The sequence below is a fragment of the Cheilinus undulatus genome, linkage group 2 (assembly GCF_018320785.1).
Source record: "Cheilinus undulatus linkage group 2, ASM1832078v1, whole genome shotgun sequence".
In the NCBI taxonomy this organism is placed as follows: Eukaryota; Metazoa; Chordata; class Actinopteri; order Labriformes; family Labridae; genus Cheilinus; species Cheilinus undulatus.
The window spans coordinates 25158475-25175798 of record NC_054866.1 but is presented as its reverse complement, the minus strand read 5'-3'; the positions used below and the strand labels follow the sequence as shown (position 1 = coordinate 25175798).

The 17324-nt window shown below is 39.5% G+C and overlaps 1 protein-coding gene across 2 annotated transcripts in view; it reads left to right on the top strand.

Annotated features, from left to right (window-relative positions):
- Positions 1-2991: 2991 nt before the first annotated feature.
- The window catches only part of pdgfd (platelet derived growth factor d), a 111077-nt gene continuing 96744 nt past the window's right edge, over positions 2992-17324 (top strand). For both annotated transcript variants that reach the window (XM_041804730.1, XM_041804722.1), the window contains exon 1: positions 2992-3603. In XM_041804730.1, the coding sequence (XP_041660664.1) occupies positions 3489-3603 (115 nt within the window). In that variant the 5' untranslated portion in view covers positions 2992-3488. The remainder of the gene's footprint in view (positions 3604-17324) is intronic.

Below are 17324 nucleotides of genomic sequence, written 5' to 3'. Positions count from 1 at the left end.
AAAACATAGTCTCTCCTGATAGAACCACTACTAGCTGGTCTTCAGCTTAGATCTGTAAAACCCTCCTCCACTTAGTTACCAACTGTCCAGATGATTAGTCCAGATCTTCAGTGCAAGGCTGCCCATAAGGGGGGTCAGGAAACGAGCCATTGTAGACTGAGGCTGGGCTAGCTGTATGACCCAAATAATAACCTCTCTTATCAAAAACACAAAAAATGAACTTTATTTTTGCTGTAATACAATATAGCCAAATTCAAAATGTAACCCCATATCTCACACTGAAATTACCTTTTCTGTTAATATTAACGATGTGGATGGGCAAATGGACTAAAACATTTGGAAAAAATGTCAGACCTTATAGCTAAGCCATGATGGGCACAAAAGTCAGGCTGCCAGAAAATAATGTAGAGGGAACTGAAATAATTTTAAGGGAGAAATAATTAATATATTATAATATTATATGAAAGGGGAAAATTGGACAAGAAATTCAAGAAATGGGTGGAAAAGTGGTAAAAAGGGGCAAAAATAAGTTAAAACAGACAAAAATGGGTAAAGATAGGCAAAGAAGGGCAAAAACGTGGGCAGAAAAAAGGGGCTAAAAACTTGCTAAATAAGTTAAAATAGGCAAAAAATGGGTACAAACTGTAAAAAGGTGCAAAATAGGTGGGAAAATGGTGAAAAGGTGGTTTTAAAATGACAAAAATGCATGGGTTAAAGGGGCAAAATTGGTCTAGAAAGGCAAAAAGGGGGCAAAAATGGGCAAGAAATTGTGAAAAGTGGCAAAATTGGTCAAAAAAGGCAGATAATGGGTGGGGAAATGTTGAGAAGTGGTTAAAAGGATGCTAGAATTGGATAAAGTGGAAAAAATGGGGAAAAACCTGAAAAAATCAGCAGAAAAATAACGAAAGTGCTTAAAGTGTGGTGCGACAATGTACGCCATGACCCAATAATAACTTGGCACAATTTTCAGCTCCACAAAGAAATAACTGTTAGCCAGGATGCTAGCACCAATGCTACTGATCCAACACATATGCATTAAAATGTTAATAAAGCACAGCTGGGGAGGACCCTGTCTCTGGATTTTTCAGGGGCCCAGCCAAATCTTTTGGCAGGCCTGCTTCACAGTCTGGGTCCAGCAGTTCAGATGGCGATCCTGTATCATATCCTTCATCCTTCTTTATCACCACTAACAGCCTGCCTGCAATTTTCAAGACATTTTTCAAGATTGCAAGAACTGCAAAAAATCAGATCTTGAATTGTTTTAAAGAATGGTTCTAATATATCTTTATACCTTTTAGCACTTCAGTATGTTAGTTTTTTCCTTACTTTTTAAAAATACTCTGAATGCATCAAGTAACGTACAAATAAGGCACAAAATGTTATCTTATTACCAGGTCCTCTTGTCACTCCTGCAGCAAATGAGAAGTCACAATCCAAAAAAAAGTAATTTCCTGTTGGCAACAGGGGGTGCTGTGACAAAATGAAACATATAGAATTTGAATGTGTTCAGGTTGGAAGTGTTATCATGTCTGTGAAGTTTCATGGTGATTGACAACAGCACTGCGGAGTTATAATGATTTATACTTTTGGCACAGTGCCAAGATTCATTCCCCAACTTTGGTGCCTGATCATTTTTATGCCCTATGGTGAAAACTCCTGTGGACCACAATTTAAGATCTCCTACTTGTCTAGAATGAGGAAAAAAGTTCAGGAGTCAATCAGATAAAATCCATCGATGCAGATCCTTCAAATATGACATGAGCAATTTGGCCTCAAAAACAGCCAAATCACTTTTTGTGTCATGTCTTGCCTCCTGCAAGCCCCCCAATATGACAGTGAAGGTCTCCTTCTATTAGGTGCATATGTGAACCAGCGAGCTGAATAAAAAGTAAATCCTGGGCGAATCATGTGAAGGCACCTGTTTATTTTCAGGAAAATCTGTGGTGCACACTGAGTGAGTTGGATGGGGTGACGATACTGACATCACACAATCATGAGCCAATGGTGGACTCATTGTCTACAGAACTGCTTCATGTTGTGTTTTATGTTCGTTTATACAGTGAATACATTCATTTACTCTGAGAATCTATAGAGGCACAAACTTCCGTTATGTGTTGCTTTGTAAGTTATTTCCCACAATCCTAACTATGTAATTTCCTTCCTCCTGAGTCTCCCTCAACTCCTGTCTAATGGGAACAGTCCCACCCAGCCTGTGTTACATTTCTCTGGAAATTTTCAGGAGTTCATGTGTGATAAAGTCTTCTTCAACATGCTCAGAGAGATGAGTTCAAAGTTAATGCCGGCATGAAATAATCTGGCAGCCTGGCGTGCTCAAAGCTGCCTATTGAATGATTCCCGGATTTACTTATTAGAATTTCTCAACAAGTGCAATCATGCCATCTGTGTTGTGTTAGACGAGCTGGGACAGCATGTTTTAACCAGTGAGTGATGTAGGGAAGATTACATCACAGAAAGAGGAGAGAAAGGGGCGACAGTGTCAATGACAGTACAAAAGAAACAGTTTGTCCTCTTACAATTCAACACATGCAGTTAAAGGAATGTGATGACCATCCTCTTGTCCTGTGGAGCCGGGTGAACTCATTTCAGCTGTTTCCTTAACTGTCCTTAGTGTAAAGCCAATCACTCAAGGCCTGAAGTTAAGAGACTCCCCCTCTCTCCTGTTTACTTATGCTGTATTTCCTTTTTCTTTGGAAGTTGTAAGCCTTCCTGTGCTCTCCTCTGAGGGTTTCTTACAATAACCCTCTTTCCAATTTCAAAGTGAAAGTCTGTAAACTCAAGATAGATAGATAGATAGATAGATAGATAGATAGATAGATAGATAGATTAAAAAGCCATGGCACAATTGGTCAAGCCATTTTACAACTTGGCATTTTAAAGTGTACTCCTCCTCTCTGTCTCTCACCACCCTCCTCACTTTGCTTCACACACGCGCACAGCATGGGCGCGCGCCACTCAGTTGGCAAACTTTTACGCACTGCCTCTCATAGCTCAGACGCGCCATTTAGAAACCAGTAAACTATGCGGGATATCCCTGAGTGAGTGAACAGAATTTATTTGCAGCTTTGCGATAAGAAGTTCGGCGCCCGTGAACTAATGTCTGACCGTGAACGGAGCTATATTACACTCCACGTGCACTTCACCGTTTCAGATTTTTGCTCGCCTCTTTCAGCGGGTGCGTAACTTTAAGAAGAAGACGTGGATATTTAGGAGCGTTTTGATACAGGACGGCACATCGTGTGCGTTAAGCAGCGTCAGGCAAAAGGAGGCAACAAGCAGCTCTCATTTACAGGCAGAGGAGGGAGGATACGGAGGAGTATCATAAGTGAGAGTTTCTAAATAGAAAGTTGGTTCTGACTTAAACTTTTCTTTAAGTCGCGAGTAGGTTCTCTGATTCAAACTATTTTACGCAGAAAGTTGGAAAGAACATCTACTAAGTTTTTAAACCTTGAACGGGGTTTTTAATCACTATGAGTGGACCAGTTGTTTACCTGATGTGGATAATTTTATTATTGGGGACTGTCACCGGGGTCAGTGCTCAGGTTTCCACAGCTAAAGTGATGAGGGGCAACATGAGGAGAGACGGTAAGAGACATTTATCACTGAACTTCTCTGTAGCTGTGCCAAACCTGCTCATGCTCTGTGTGTTTTCTACTGTATATGGAAAACTTTGTTGAAAGGTGTATTTCATCAAAACTCAGATTATTTAAGATTAAAAGTGGTGACTTGGTAACATAACTTAAGATGTTAGAACTATACAGATTAGAAATCACCTTTTCCCCTCCTTAAATGCATCATTGGATTAGCTCTGTCATGTTCTCTTCTAGCTGTAATATTCATTTTAGGAAATCACTAAAATTTTACCAACAATGACTGATGTCAGGGAAGGTTTTAGTCATTTAGAGGCCCTGGGCAAGGAACAATATGAGGCCCCATTTTGCTAGCAATCAGAGCAAATGATCAAAATACTTTTAAGATATGCACAATAGTTTCATCACAAGGATGTGCAATGGTCAGGTGACCTGATGGATGTCACACTGCCACTTCAGTGGTTTTAGATGTCAGCCAAAAAGGCATTTTTACTCATTTTCGTGACAAACATGCATATATGTTATTCATTACGCTCCATTACTACACAGTGAGCTATTAATTCATTATCTCAATATGTTTATAGGAGCCCATCTAGCTTACTTACATTCAAAATACACACCTTGGTAACTTAAAATAAGTTTAGACATATTTAATGTCTAACTCATATTTAATGCAGACCTTTAACATTAATATTTTGTGGCCCCTTGTTGCCTAATGGTAAACCCACCTGTGATTGATGTCTATAGTTGTCACTTAAAGTATCAGCAGGCAGCAATCATATGAAGTCTGAATACTTTGGCAGCAATCAGCAAAACTATTCTGACCCCTTGCACAATCTAAAGCAATCCAGTTTTACTTTTATAAGCTCTACTTTCAGTTTTTGTTGACATGGTCAGAAAGGTGATGTTTTTATTTTAGATTCATTATCACATTATATTTCAGAGCTTTCTATTATTTTGACTACCTCCAATCATCTAAGTTAATGAAGAGGTCAAAATATTAGGAACACTTTTAAAATGATGTTCACCACCTCCGCCACCTGCTATGACTTCATTAATGAACGCTGAGAAGAATTATCAACCTACTGGTCATTGTAACAGAAACTAAAACAGTATAAGCTGTGTGAAAGTAGCATATATAATTAAACTGTTATATTGGATAACAATAGATTGCACAGGTGAAGACATTAGCCGCTAGAAAGTAAATGGCTGACATGACTGGTTGTTGTGGATGACCTGTTGACCTACTGATATAAAACCTGTTGAGGGGGACAAAGAAGGCAGCAGCATAGTGCAGATAGTGACAGGTGGAAGAAGGAAAGGAGATAAGTGAGAGGAAGAAGCTGTTTAGAAAAAGAAAAAAATGTGTGGGATGACAGAGCTGCTCCACTTTTGCAGGTTTTTAAAACTGAATAAGTCTTAGACAAACTGTGAGTTCTGTCATAGTAACTGTGTGTCTCCAACATTCATACTCTTCGAATTCCCCAAGCCTCATGCCTGTCTCACTTACTGCAGGTGCGCCATGCTTACTTTTCATTTGGCCCTGAGGCTAGAGTCACCGTGCTGGAGTACCCTTGATTATAGACACACACACACATGCAAACGCACACACACGGAGGCATTCACACAGCTGCAGGGTTGCTTTTGGCTGGGAAACATGAAATACCGCTGTATTAGGTTCTAACCTGGGCGGCTGCCCTTTAGGCCTGTTTCACCTCTCACTCTAGAGAGCGTGTGTGTTTAAAACAGAAGAATAATAATAGAAAAATAATAGCATGACTTAAAAAAGAGAAGATAAGAAAAATAAAATACAACAAACAACTGGTACACAGAGGAGTAAAGTAAATCATGACTAATTATGACATCCTGTGCAAGAAATGGTAAGTTAAAAGTGACAAGTGATGACACAAAATAACTGCAGTTGTGGAAACCTCAGTGGAACATGTGGTATGGTATGGAATAATACGACCAGTCAATCCCACTTTCTTTCTAAAACCCTCCGTGGCAAGAGAACCTGGCTGCAGAAGTAGAACACATGTGCACTTCTGTAAGCGCACGTATATTTAGGCCCCAGTTTTGACCATTAAATGGAGAGGACTCACTGGTGACAGCTGTTTTCTAGCACTGCTTTGCAAAGTTTTATGGGTTCTGAGATTTTTAGATATTAGGGTCTGCAACATTTGTGATCAGTTTTGATATTTGAAACTAAGAAACAGTGCTTTTAACAGATCTTTTAAATAACATTTCTAGATATTTTTGATGGTCATTTGCCAATTATTGAAATACTTGTTTTTTTGTTTTTTTTTTTGTAGCTTTTGTGTGAGTTATTAAACAACTAGCGCTATCATTGATGAATAATTGTCACATTTACACACTCTGAACTTACTTCAGTCTCTTTTCTCTCTTTTAAAACATCTTCTTTATCTCTTGCTATCATTATTCTTCCAAAAGCTATGTCTGAAAGCAGAAGATGGCAGAAAACTCAGAGTCTGCTGGTGCATGCACCAATAGAAGTCAACTACATATATAAAGTAAAGTAAAGTCCTACTTCATTCATCCCTGAAGGGAAATTCATAGTTTACACTGTTTAGTTGCTTTTACATATTACACACATATACAGTGATGGCCTTGCTGCTCATTGCTAAGCGCTACCATGAGCTGTTCGGGCGTTCAGTGCCTTGCTCAAGGGCATTTCGACAGTCCTCAGGACGTGATGGAACCTCTCCAGCTACCAGGCCAAGGTCAGGCTCCGCTCCCACCGGGACTCGAACCAGCGATGTATTTATGTGGTCTGCAGCCAGGTGCCTCTCCTCCCTGAAGAGTTGCATTAAGACATGCAAGGCAATGAAGTGAAGGAGAGAGGGAATCATTAATATGTTTTAAGTGACATGAGATGTTTGTTCCTCCCCAAAGTCAGCTGATCGTGTCCGCACTAAAACACACTTCTTATGAACACAGTAACAGTGTTTTGTCTCTGCACATGTACAGCATTTACCCCACCTTTCATTTACAGTGACTGCCTGCCTCCCCAGTGTGATCCTATGCTACGCCAAATGAATGCACTACATAGGCCTACTGTATTGAATTTAGCCTACGTGGTTTATGCACAAGACATGTTTACTCCAACAGTGCATTCACATCTTTTATTCAGTTAACCGTCCTGTCTCTACTCTACTTTCCTCTCATGTTCCTTCCTACTGTGGACACAGTCCTACACACTGACACCTCTCCTTTTATAAGGTTTGCCTCATTATATGAATTTAAGCTAAGCCTTAATATAAAGAAATTCCATCCATTTTCTGTTCTCATCCCATACTCTATTGTTTCTTTTAAAGTTATTTCTCTAAAGCAAAAACTATTAATTTAATATGGGTTAAGAAATGCCTTTATTTTTTATGGTCTGGATGGATTTTAATGGTTTATATTTATAGTAGAGGAAGGAAGGGAGAAAATCATCAATAGCTATCTAGTGTTGGTTTAATGAGAGAGAGCAGCTCACTGTGTGGCCTATTAGTGAGCTTGTTTCAACAGAGAGGAAAACGTAGAAGCAGACCAAGCAGGGCCTTTCGGCATTACCTCCTGCCTTTTCTATGTTTGTTTCTTGTTTGTTTTTCAGTCTCAGTAGGAATTGTATTTAAAGCTATGGAACCAGACAGCAACTCTCTAAGCAGAAGCAGTCTAGAGATCAGATCTATGAAGAAAATACAGTGCTTAACAAATTTATTAGACCACCTGTCATAAAAACAAGAAAACAAAAATATTTTAGAAATCTTTCAAAAACTTGTTTAAAACTAAAAAATGTTATTGTTTTTCATTTGGCAAATAACAAACTGAAACAACTAAATAGTCCTTTTTCACACATAATAACCAAAAAAATTTCATATTTTGTATGGCCTCCTTTGGCCTTGATAACAGCTTGCATTCTTGCTGGCATTGTTTTTATGTGCTTTTCCACAGTCTCTTTTGTTATTGAGTTCCAAATAGTTTCTAGCTGTTCCCACAGACTTGCTTTAGATGAAACTTTTGTGTGATCAATCTTTGATACTAAATCCCAAATTTGTTCAATAGGATTCAAATCCAGACTTTGATTGGGCCAGTCCATAAATTCAAGAACTCCAGATTCCTTTTTCTTGCTGAAATAGTCTCTGCACAGCTTTGAAGTATGCTTGGGGTCATTGACTTGTTGGTATATGAACCCACAACCAATCAGATTCAGTCCAGAAGGGATTCCATGATGCACTAAGATGTTGTGGTAGACGTTCTTGTTCATGATACTGTCGTTTTTACTAATTTGCCCACGCTGTATCCACAAATGGAACCCCATACCATAATGGAATCTCCTCTGTGTTTCACTGTGGGTGCAATACATCTGGAATCAACATGTCCTCCAGCTTTTCTGCAGACATAAACATGACCATGCTGACCCAAGAGTTCAAACTTGGACTTGTCCATCCAGAGTACCTTCTTCCAGTCATCAACAGTCCAGTGTTTGAGCTCCCTGGCAAATCTGAGGCGTTTCTGGATGTTTGCAGGCCTCAATAATGGCTTCTTAGCAGCTATTCTTCCCTTTAAGCCTTGTTCCGTCAGTCGTCTGCTTATGGTCATTCTGGAGACTTTCTCAGACTCTGATCTAGAAGCATTCATCTCTGCCTGAAGATCAGCAGTGGTCATCTGTACTTAAAATCTTGAGGTGTCTGACATCTGCTTCAGCTAACTTTGGTTTCCTTCCTCTTCCTTGGCGCATTTTGTAAGTACCAGTCTCGGCAGTTGACTCCAAAGCATACTTGACCACACTGTGAGAACACTTTATGTCTTTCCCTATTTGTCTCAGAGACCATCCAGCATCATGAAGTGCTTTTATACGGACTCTTTCATTTTCAGTGAGCTCTCCACGTTTTACCATTTTGAACAGGAATGAGGAATTTCAAACTGAATTCACCTTTTTATACCCAAATTTGAGCCGGCTCACTGGGCTTCTCTGAGAAGTCAGAAATTGATCAAGCATAACATTCAACCACTAAAACTCATTTTTCTGTTCGGGAATGCAAGTAAATAACTATCATTTGACATATTAATCAAGAAATAATAATGTGCTTTACTTTTTTTTTTTTTTCTTGTAAATCAGTAAATTCATGGATAACAAAAATAATTATATTTGAGCATTAAAAATATCATTTGGGTTAAAGAGCCTCTACATATTGGTGTATTAACCATTGCAGAAACATAAAAAATGATTTTGGTAATTATCAATGCTGTGAATTTAGGGCAGCTGTGGCATAAACCTTACTTTGGGTGGTGGTCTAATAAATTTGTTAAGCACTGTATATTAATCCAACTTTAAAGTATGTTTTAAGGACTGACGTTTTAGGTCTGAACTACATTTAAATATCAGTATTGGTTAAATTAATGTGTAAATATCTGCATATTGGATATTGTCAAATAATAACTTCTTTAACACTTCAAAATTCTGTTGTCTCTCTTGTGTTTTTAAGTCTTTTTAAGTGTTTATCAGGCACATTTTAATGCAGTGATTTTCATTTTAATGTTTTGGGACTTTAAGATTTCTTACAACTGTAGCTTTGCAAAAAAAAGCCTGATCATGTGTAGTTTTACATCACAGAGTTACTTCAGCCTTGTTTAAATATCGCCAAAGTAAGTAAATATATAGATTGGATAACCAGGAATATGATTAGTTTTTGAGGCATGTGGTTACACATTAAAGTTGTGACTGTATTTGGTTTTAATGCATTATTAATTTTTTATTTTTGACTGATCGCTGAGGTCAGCCCTACAGATGGCTCTGTCTGTATCTGAGTGAGTGAGTGACTGAGTGATGCTACTTTAAGAGTCATACCATACAGAGTTAGGTTTAGTTGTACTGAAAGCCCTCTAATGGCTGCCTCACCTGCTCTATATACCTCATATATAGCTTTAGCATTGAGTCTGTTTTAGCAGAACTGGGCAACGTTTCTATATGAAATACAGGATAAAAACAACCCTTTAGCTTTTCATGTTGGGAAAGATGTTTTCACTCTTCTGCAGACCTGCTTTGACATGACTATGTGATAGTTAAGGGGGAAAGGGTTACTTGTGGTGTGAATGCTTGTATACAATAGCCGCTAGTGGAGCCATTAGCTCTGAATTAGCCACAGCAGCACTTTTATCTGAAGTGGACATTTCTTTGTCAAAACAAGCACAGAGAGAAACCCTCAAAGTTTTCAGAGACAGAAAAGGAGTTTTCACTCTTCTGCCAACCTGCTTCGGCATGAGTATGTGATAGTTACGGAGAAAGGTTAGTTGTTGTGAGTGACTGTAAACAACCCCTGCTAGTGGAGTGATTAGGTGGGACTTAAATGCAGAGGTGGCTTTGTCTAAAGTGGACAACGTGTCTATTTTCAAGCAAGGGAGCAACACTGAAAGTTTTCTGTGACAGAAAAGATGTTTTCACTCTACTCCCCGGTTGTTTCGGCATGGCTTTCCGATCATGACAGTGGGCCTGTCCGGTATATCCAGGGCCTGCTGCCGTAGCTGTTAACTCGGATGTTGCAGTAGGACTGCTGCAGTTTAGTCAGAATGGACCACTTTTTTATTAAAACCAGAGCAGAGAGCCACACTGAAAGCTTGTCTTGGCAGATTTTGTGCATTTCTTTTGGAATGTGCCCCCTCTAAAAAATAAAGTTTTATATCAAGCATTATGAAAAAATATTGCTAGTCTGAGAATAAAAGGTTTTAGTCCAACAGTTTTTGGAAAAAATCATGCAGTTATATCAATCATGGGTAAAAAAAAATACTTAATTTGTCTAATTTAAAAGCCAAAGTGGTATCCAATTAGGGCTGAAACGATTCCTCGAATTATCCAGGTAATTCGATTTAAAAAATTCCTCAAGGCTAATTATCTGCCTTGAGGCTTCGCTTAAATCAGTCATGTATCCATATACGCCCATGCTGTAGCCTGGACATCGCGCCGTGTGTTGCGCAGATTAGATTATTGTAATTCTCTCCTCTCCGGTATCTCACAGAAATCACTTTCTCGCCTCCAACTAGTACAAAATGCAGCAGCTCGGCTTCTCACTGGTTTTAACAAACGACATCACATCACCCCCCTTTTAGCATCTTTACATTGGCTTCCCATTAGTTTCAGAACTGATTTTAAGATTTTACTCATTACTTTTAAATCGCTGAAAGGCCTGGCTCCAATCTATATACAAGAACTTTTAACCCCCTATGAGCCAACCCGCAGCCTTAGATCCTCAGGTTGGGGCTTCCTGGTCATTCTGAAGTCAAGACTCAAATCTAAGGGGGACAGGGCCTTCTCCATCAGAGCCCCTCGACTTTGGAATGACTTGCGAGGAGATAAGGCTTGCAGAATCACTGCCATCTTTTAAATCACTTCTTAAGACTCATTTTTATAGACTTGCTTTTATGTGATATCTTCTTCTTCTTCACATTTGTTTTTATCTTTTCATAAAGTTGTTTACCTTATTCTAGTTTCCAATCATTTTACATTTCCTCTTGATCTTTTATTCACCTTTACTACCTGTCACCCTCATTTTAATTCCTTGCCCCTTGGCTGTTTTTTTAATCTACTACTCTCTTCCTCTTTTTATTGCTTTTATTTCTTTATCACTTCCCTTCTATTGCTGTTATTTGTCAATTTTACTGCTTTACAGTTTTAGAGCTTGTTTTACTCTGCTTTATTTATCTATTTCTGCCCTCTTTATTTACATTTTACTGACTTCTATTGTTAAGCTCTTGTTTTTGATTTACTCCTCTGTTTCTCTTTTAGCTTCTCATGTCTTAATTTTTGTTCTCTCGGTCTCAGCCTGTGTTGGGTTCCTGCATTGCCAGGGTCCTAACTTGGTTCTATTGTTTTTATGGTACTTGATGTCTGTGTCCTGCCTGCATCCCAGTGAGGTCCACAATGTCTATGTTGTGTAGTACTGCATGATGTCTGCACTCTGATTGTTGTCTGACATGCCTTAGTTTGCATGGCATCACATGACATCTGGTTTTGTTGTATTTAGATGTTGATAAATTATTATCTCGATCATATTTTTAGTGAGATTCTTTAATTATTTTTGATTTTGCTGATGTTGTCAGGTGTCATTTGTTCTGTCTTCTTGTCTTTTTTTTGGGGGGGGGGGGGGTTATTGCTTTGTTCTTCTGTTTGCTTCTACACATGTCGAAGCACTTTGTAAACCCATGTTTTTAAAAGTGCTATACAAATACACCCTACACACCCTATCTCTAAGGGAGAACCCAGCCACCCTGCGGAGGAAACTCATTTCAGCTGCCTGCATCCATGATCTCGTTCTTTCAGTCACAACCCACAGTTCATGACCATAGGTGAGGGTGGGAACGTAGATCGACCGGTAAATCGAGAGCCTCGCCTTTCGACTCAGCTCTTTCTTCACCATGACAGACCGATGCAGAGACCGCATCACTGCTGACGCCACACTGATCCGCCTGTCAATCTCCTGTTCCATTCTTCCCTCACTCGTGAACAAGACCCCGAGATACTTGAACTTCTCCACTTGTGGCAGGATCTCATTCCCAACCTGGAGAGGGATATCCACCCTTTTCCGACTGAGGACCATGGCCTCAGATTTGGAGGTGCTGATTCTCATCCCAGCCGCTTCATACTCGGTTGCGAACCAGACCCCCTCAGTTCCCTGGCTGCGTCTGGAAATTCTGTCCATGAAAGTTATGAAAAGAACCGGTGATAAAGGGCAGCCCTGGCGGAGTCCAACCCATACCGGAAACGAGTCTGACTTACTTCCAGCGATGCACACCAAGCTCTGACACCGGTTGTACAGGGACCAAACAGCCCCTATCAGGGGTTCCGGTACCCCATACTCCCAGAGCACCCTCTACAGGATTCCGGACATGGTCGAATGTCTTCTCCAGGTCTACAAAACACACATGTATTGACATCTAGTATGTAATTTGGGGGGGGGGGGGGGGGGGGCATTTTCCCTGCACTTTTTAAAAAGGCAGTTTTGGTCCCCTGCAGTTTTTACCATCCAAAAACAATGTTACGCTATATTAAATGGAGACAGGTTGAGCACTAGGACCAAGCGGAAAACGGCTGCTCAAGCTGAAGCCTGTTTCTCTTTAGACTGCCCACTGGCCCACAAGCTCATCGATTGGCTCTGCCGTTTCTTGCTAACGTGTGATTGGCCGTCCCCGCTGTCACTCCATCTGGTTGTAAACAGCGCCTGGACTATAGCACATGAGCACACCGGTGTTTAGCTAGTTGGCCGTGAGTCCACGTTCATCTGCTACTGTAAGTTGTTAACATGTTGGGCATTTGTTCTGCCTGGGTCATGTCAGCTAGACGGAATTTAATATCAGAGGTTTCATTTACAGTAACATTGAATGTGTGTCTGCGTGTGTGCATGCTTGCGTGTGTATGTGTGCTTGGTAATCAGGCGCAGCCAGGTGGCAGGATGTCGAAAAAAAGAAAACTAGATATAAGAGACTTCTTTAGAAGTCAAAGTGTAAGTTACTCAGAGGAACACATTACACCACAAACTCCTTCCCCTCATCCATCAGAAACTCAGACTCTCTCCCCTCCTATTATTATTATTAGTAGTAGTAGTAGTAGTAATAGTCTTACTTGTATTTTTTTTTAATATTCTATTATTTAACTTTATGATAAACTTACGTATTGCAATTTATATGTTCATATTATTTAATTGTTTTATTCTTGTAAAGTGTCTTTGAGTTTTATTGAAAGAGCTGACAAATAAGATATTATTATTATTATTATTACTGTAGAGCCTCAACAACACAGAGATTTAAAAAAAAAGCGTATATTTAAAGCCAAAGAGATACACTTTTTGATTTTTTTCAAGTATTATTTGTGTTTTGAAAGGCAGCCACTGTTTAAAAACACTAACAATGAAAGTTTGTGGGAAAAATAAAATAAAATAAAACCTTGGATTATAAATGTGATTTTATACATCCATATTGTTTGTGAATAAATTAGACATAATAATTGAGAAACTGAGTTTTTTCTTCAGACTATACCATCAAAATCAATGATTGTTGCATCCCAAATTGTCCCACTGTTCATATGTCATCCATCAATATATTTTTGTCAGGTGACAGATAATAGAAATCCAGAAGAAGATACAGCAGGAGGTAGAGCAAGAGAGTCTTGAGGAGATGGAGGAGGTAGAGGAGGAGATGGAGGAGGAGAGGCTGGAGGCTCACAGGTGAGGTTAAATGAATAAAGATATGTTAGTCATGAGATTGAGCATTGTTACAAATGTTAGGGTGATGAATACTTATTTTTATATCTTATTATAGCTTATTATAGCTTGGTATAGCTAGGTATAATGTTATGTATATGAGGTCTACTGACCATACCCCCCGTACTAAAACCATTTGTGCCCCCCCCCACCTCTGAAATCAAAATTTTGTCCATGATTGACATCATCATTACAACTCGACTGGTGAGGGCCCATTTTAGGATTTTTCAGGTGCCCTGTCAATTCTGTAGGCAGGCCTGACTATACACAGGCTACATCTGTACTAACTCTAGATGATGCAGGTTGAGATAAACGCCTTTTTTCGCTAAGTGGGTTGAAAAAGATCCAAAGAAGGATCAAGCTGGACTGTTTAGAAGATAAATTAGATGATTTAATTCTTTGGGAGTTTTCTGAAGTTTCTGTCAGCTCTGCTTTCTTTGTTACACAGATAATCTTGTGTTGTTCTCCTATTGAGGCACGTAATCATCATTGACTTTAATTCATTCTCATCATTTTCTCTTTGATTTTCTTTGCTTAGACACTGTGATTATAAATATCACATTACATTTGAACATTATTAGTCATTGGTGGTTTTCTACATTTAAGTAGTTGATGATTATATTGTCATGCTCTCCTTTAAAAAGATACTGTTTAGCGTCTCTGTATCAGAGCATTGGAGCTTCTTGGTATTTTTCCCCAAAGCTGCAGCAGGGCTTGAGTGAATTCTTTTTGTATAAACACATGCTTGAGCTTGATTGATTTAGTTTAATTTGAATCAAAGGAATAAACAGTCTCTATATTCCACATATCCCCGAGTTGTCTACACTTGCCATCTGTCAAATTAATCCAAAACACGGGAACACCCGGTGATGTTGTCAGGAAATTATTAGATCTGAGAAAATGCCCTCAGAACTTGGCTGGCTAACACGCTTTAGTCTGAGTGCTGACTGAGACTTTATAGTGTTGCACAGTTTTCAGACAATTAAATGATTGTGTCACCGGAGCTTTGAAGATGACATTCGTTTTTGAACACTGTCACACCGAAGGGGAGCCGTCATTCACTGCAGATCGTACTGACAGAGCTGTCGAGCTGTCTTTAGGTTCTGTTAATATCAAATCAGATCTCTGTTATCAAAGTGGGTCCTTTGATCTCTTGGTGATCTTCATTTGCACTGAGAGAGTCGGAGTCACTGTGATAGCTGCTGCTACAGAGACTTTGTTAGATGCTGCACAGGCTTTTAGCAGTTCTTTAATCCACAGCATGTTATTAAATTTACCAGTGATAATGAGCTTCCGATGTACGGCTCTGTAACTTTCATTCATCCATTTCCCATTTACCTGTAAAAGAGTGTACCTTTGTGTATGTGTGCAAGTGCTCAGTGAGAATGTCAGAATGTCTTTGCTCACTTCTAGGAATTACCCCCAAGCTTTTTTTTTTCTTTCTCCCATGTTTGTTCAGCAGCTTTCTTGTTCGTTTTGTCTGCTGATAACGTGCGTCTGTGTGGTGCATTTAAAGGGTCAGGGTGGTGGGTGCAATAAGGGGACAGAGTGTATTTGTAGAAAAAAAAACCCACACAAATACACATGTAAACACACAGATAAAGTAAACACTGTTTGGCCTCTTGCCCTGGACTACTTATCATCCCTGCTGAAGAGACCAGAGGAGCCAGATTGAATAAAGCCATTTTCACTAACTGTGTGTGCATGCGTGTGGGTGCATTTGGGAGTGCAGATGAAGGGCGCTTATGGACAGGGAATTATATTCATATGTATGCAGACAGAAACAGCAACAAGCATACAGTCTTTATTCTGGAATCCGACACAAGTTACAGTACTTGGATCAAAGTGACAGACTTACACATACCAGAGACAGGACACGATTTACAACTTATCTTAAAATCAATTTCCTTTTTTATTTTACCTACATGTCAGTAGTGCAGTGGTTCTTGGTCTTGGTGTGCCATAGGAAATTAAACTACATAATTACAACTATACAGTAACAAAAAACAGAGCAGAAAAGGCATAAATGCCAACAGGATGACAACTGATGAAGTGAGAGATAGAATAAAGGAGGAGCTGGGGTGGAAGAGGGTTTTAAATTGCACCTTGCAGAGGGAGTAGCAAAGCGTAGACAGGCTTGGGGTATGGCAGCATGAGTGCGATTTGCGAGTAGCATGCCTAGAGTGCATCAGCTTGCCATCAGCTGATGAGGACTTTGGTTAGATCAGCTTATCTCAATTTAAGGCCGAGCTTGATTTCATGGCCTGCCTGAACTTACACTATAGGCTCAATTGATTGTAACATGTAAGAGGCTATTTTGTTAAGATATGGTTGTGGTGTGCCTTGAAATTTTGGCTTGATCTTTGGTGTGCCTTGGGCAAAGACAGAGTAAAAACCACTGCAGTAGTAGATGTTTATCTGTTGTGTCCAATTATGGCAGATAGGTTTTGGTGTCTTTTTTTCACATCCTTCATTCTATCTTGTGAATATGAGCTTGTTGTGAACAGATATGCATCAGCTTTATATTTGGCTGACCGCTGAGGTCAGCTCTACATATGGCTTTGTCTGTATACTGACTGACTGACTGAGTAACTGAGTGACCCTACTTCCAAAGGCCCTACCATAACAGAGTTGCGTTTGCTTGTACTGAATGCTGTCGGTAATGACTGCCTCCATTGTGTCAACTACAGCCATACATACAGAGTTGCGCTATGGATGGGGTTTAGTGGGGCTGAAAGCCTTCTAATGGCTGCCTCCACTGCTTTATATACTCAGATATAGCTTTAGCATTTTGTCGTTTTTACCAGAACTGCACCACGTTTTAGTATGAAATAAAGAATAAAACAACCCTAAAAGCTTTTCATGTTGGGAAAGATGTTTTCACTTATCTCCTGAACCTGCTTTGGCATGACTATGTGATAGTTGAGGGGGAAAAGCTACCTGCTTGTGTTAGTGCTTGTAATACAATGGCTGCTGGTGGATTAGCCATTAGGCAAGGCAAGGCAACTTTATTTGTATGCCACATTTCAGCAACAAGGCAGTTCAAAGTGCTTCACACAGGACATTAAAATACAACAACAAATGGAAAAAGAAACACAATAAAAACATTTTAAAAGAAAAATGTAAAAAGGGATAAAAACAGCAAATAAAAGCCACAAAAGATAAAAACAAAGATATTAAAGTAAAAGTTACAGTGCAGAGTTGTAGCTGACAGAAACTTTAAGAGTGACAGACTTACACATACCAGAGGCAGCAGTGAACAGCTGTGTCTTCAACCTTGAGTTGAAAGAGCTCAGGCTTTCTGCAGATCTGATGTTTTCTGGGAGTTTGTTCCAGATATATAGAGCATAGAAACTAAATGCTGATTCTCCATGTTTAGTTCTGACTCGGGACACAGAGCAGACCTGCACTAGACAACCTAAGTGGTCTGGATGGTTCGTACTGGACTAGAAGGTCTCTG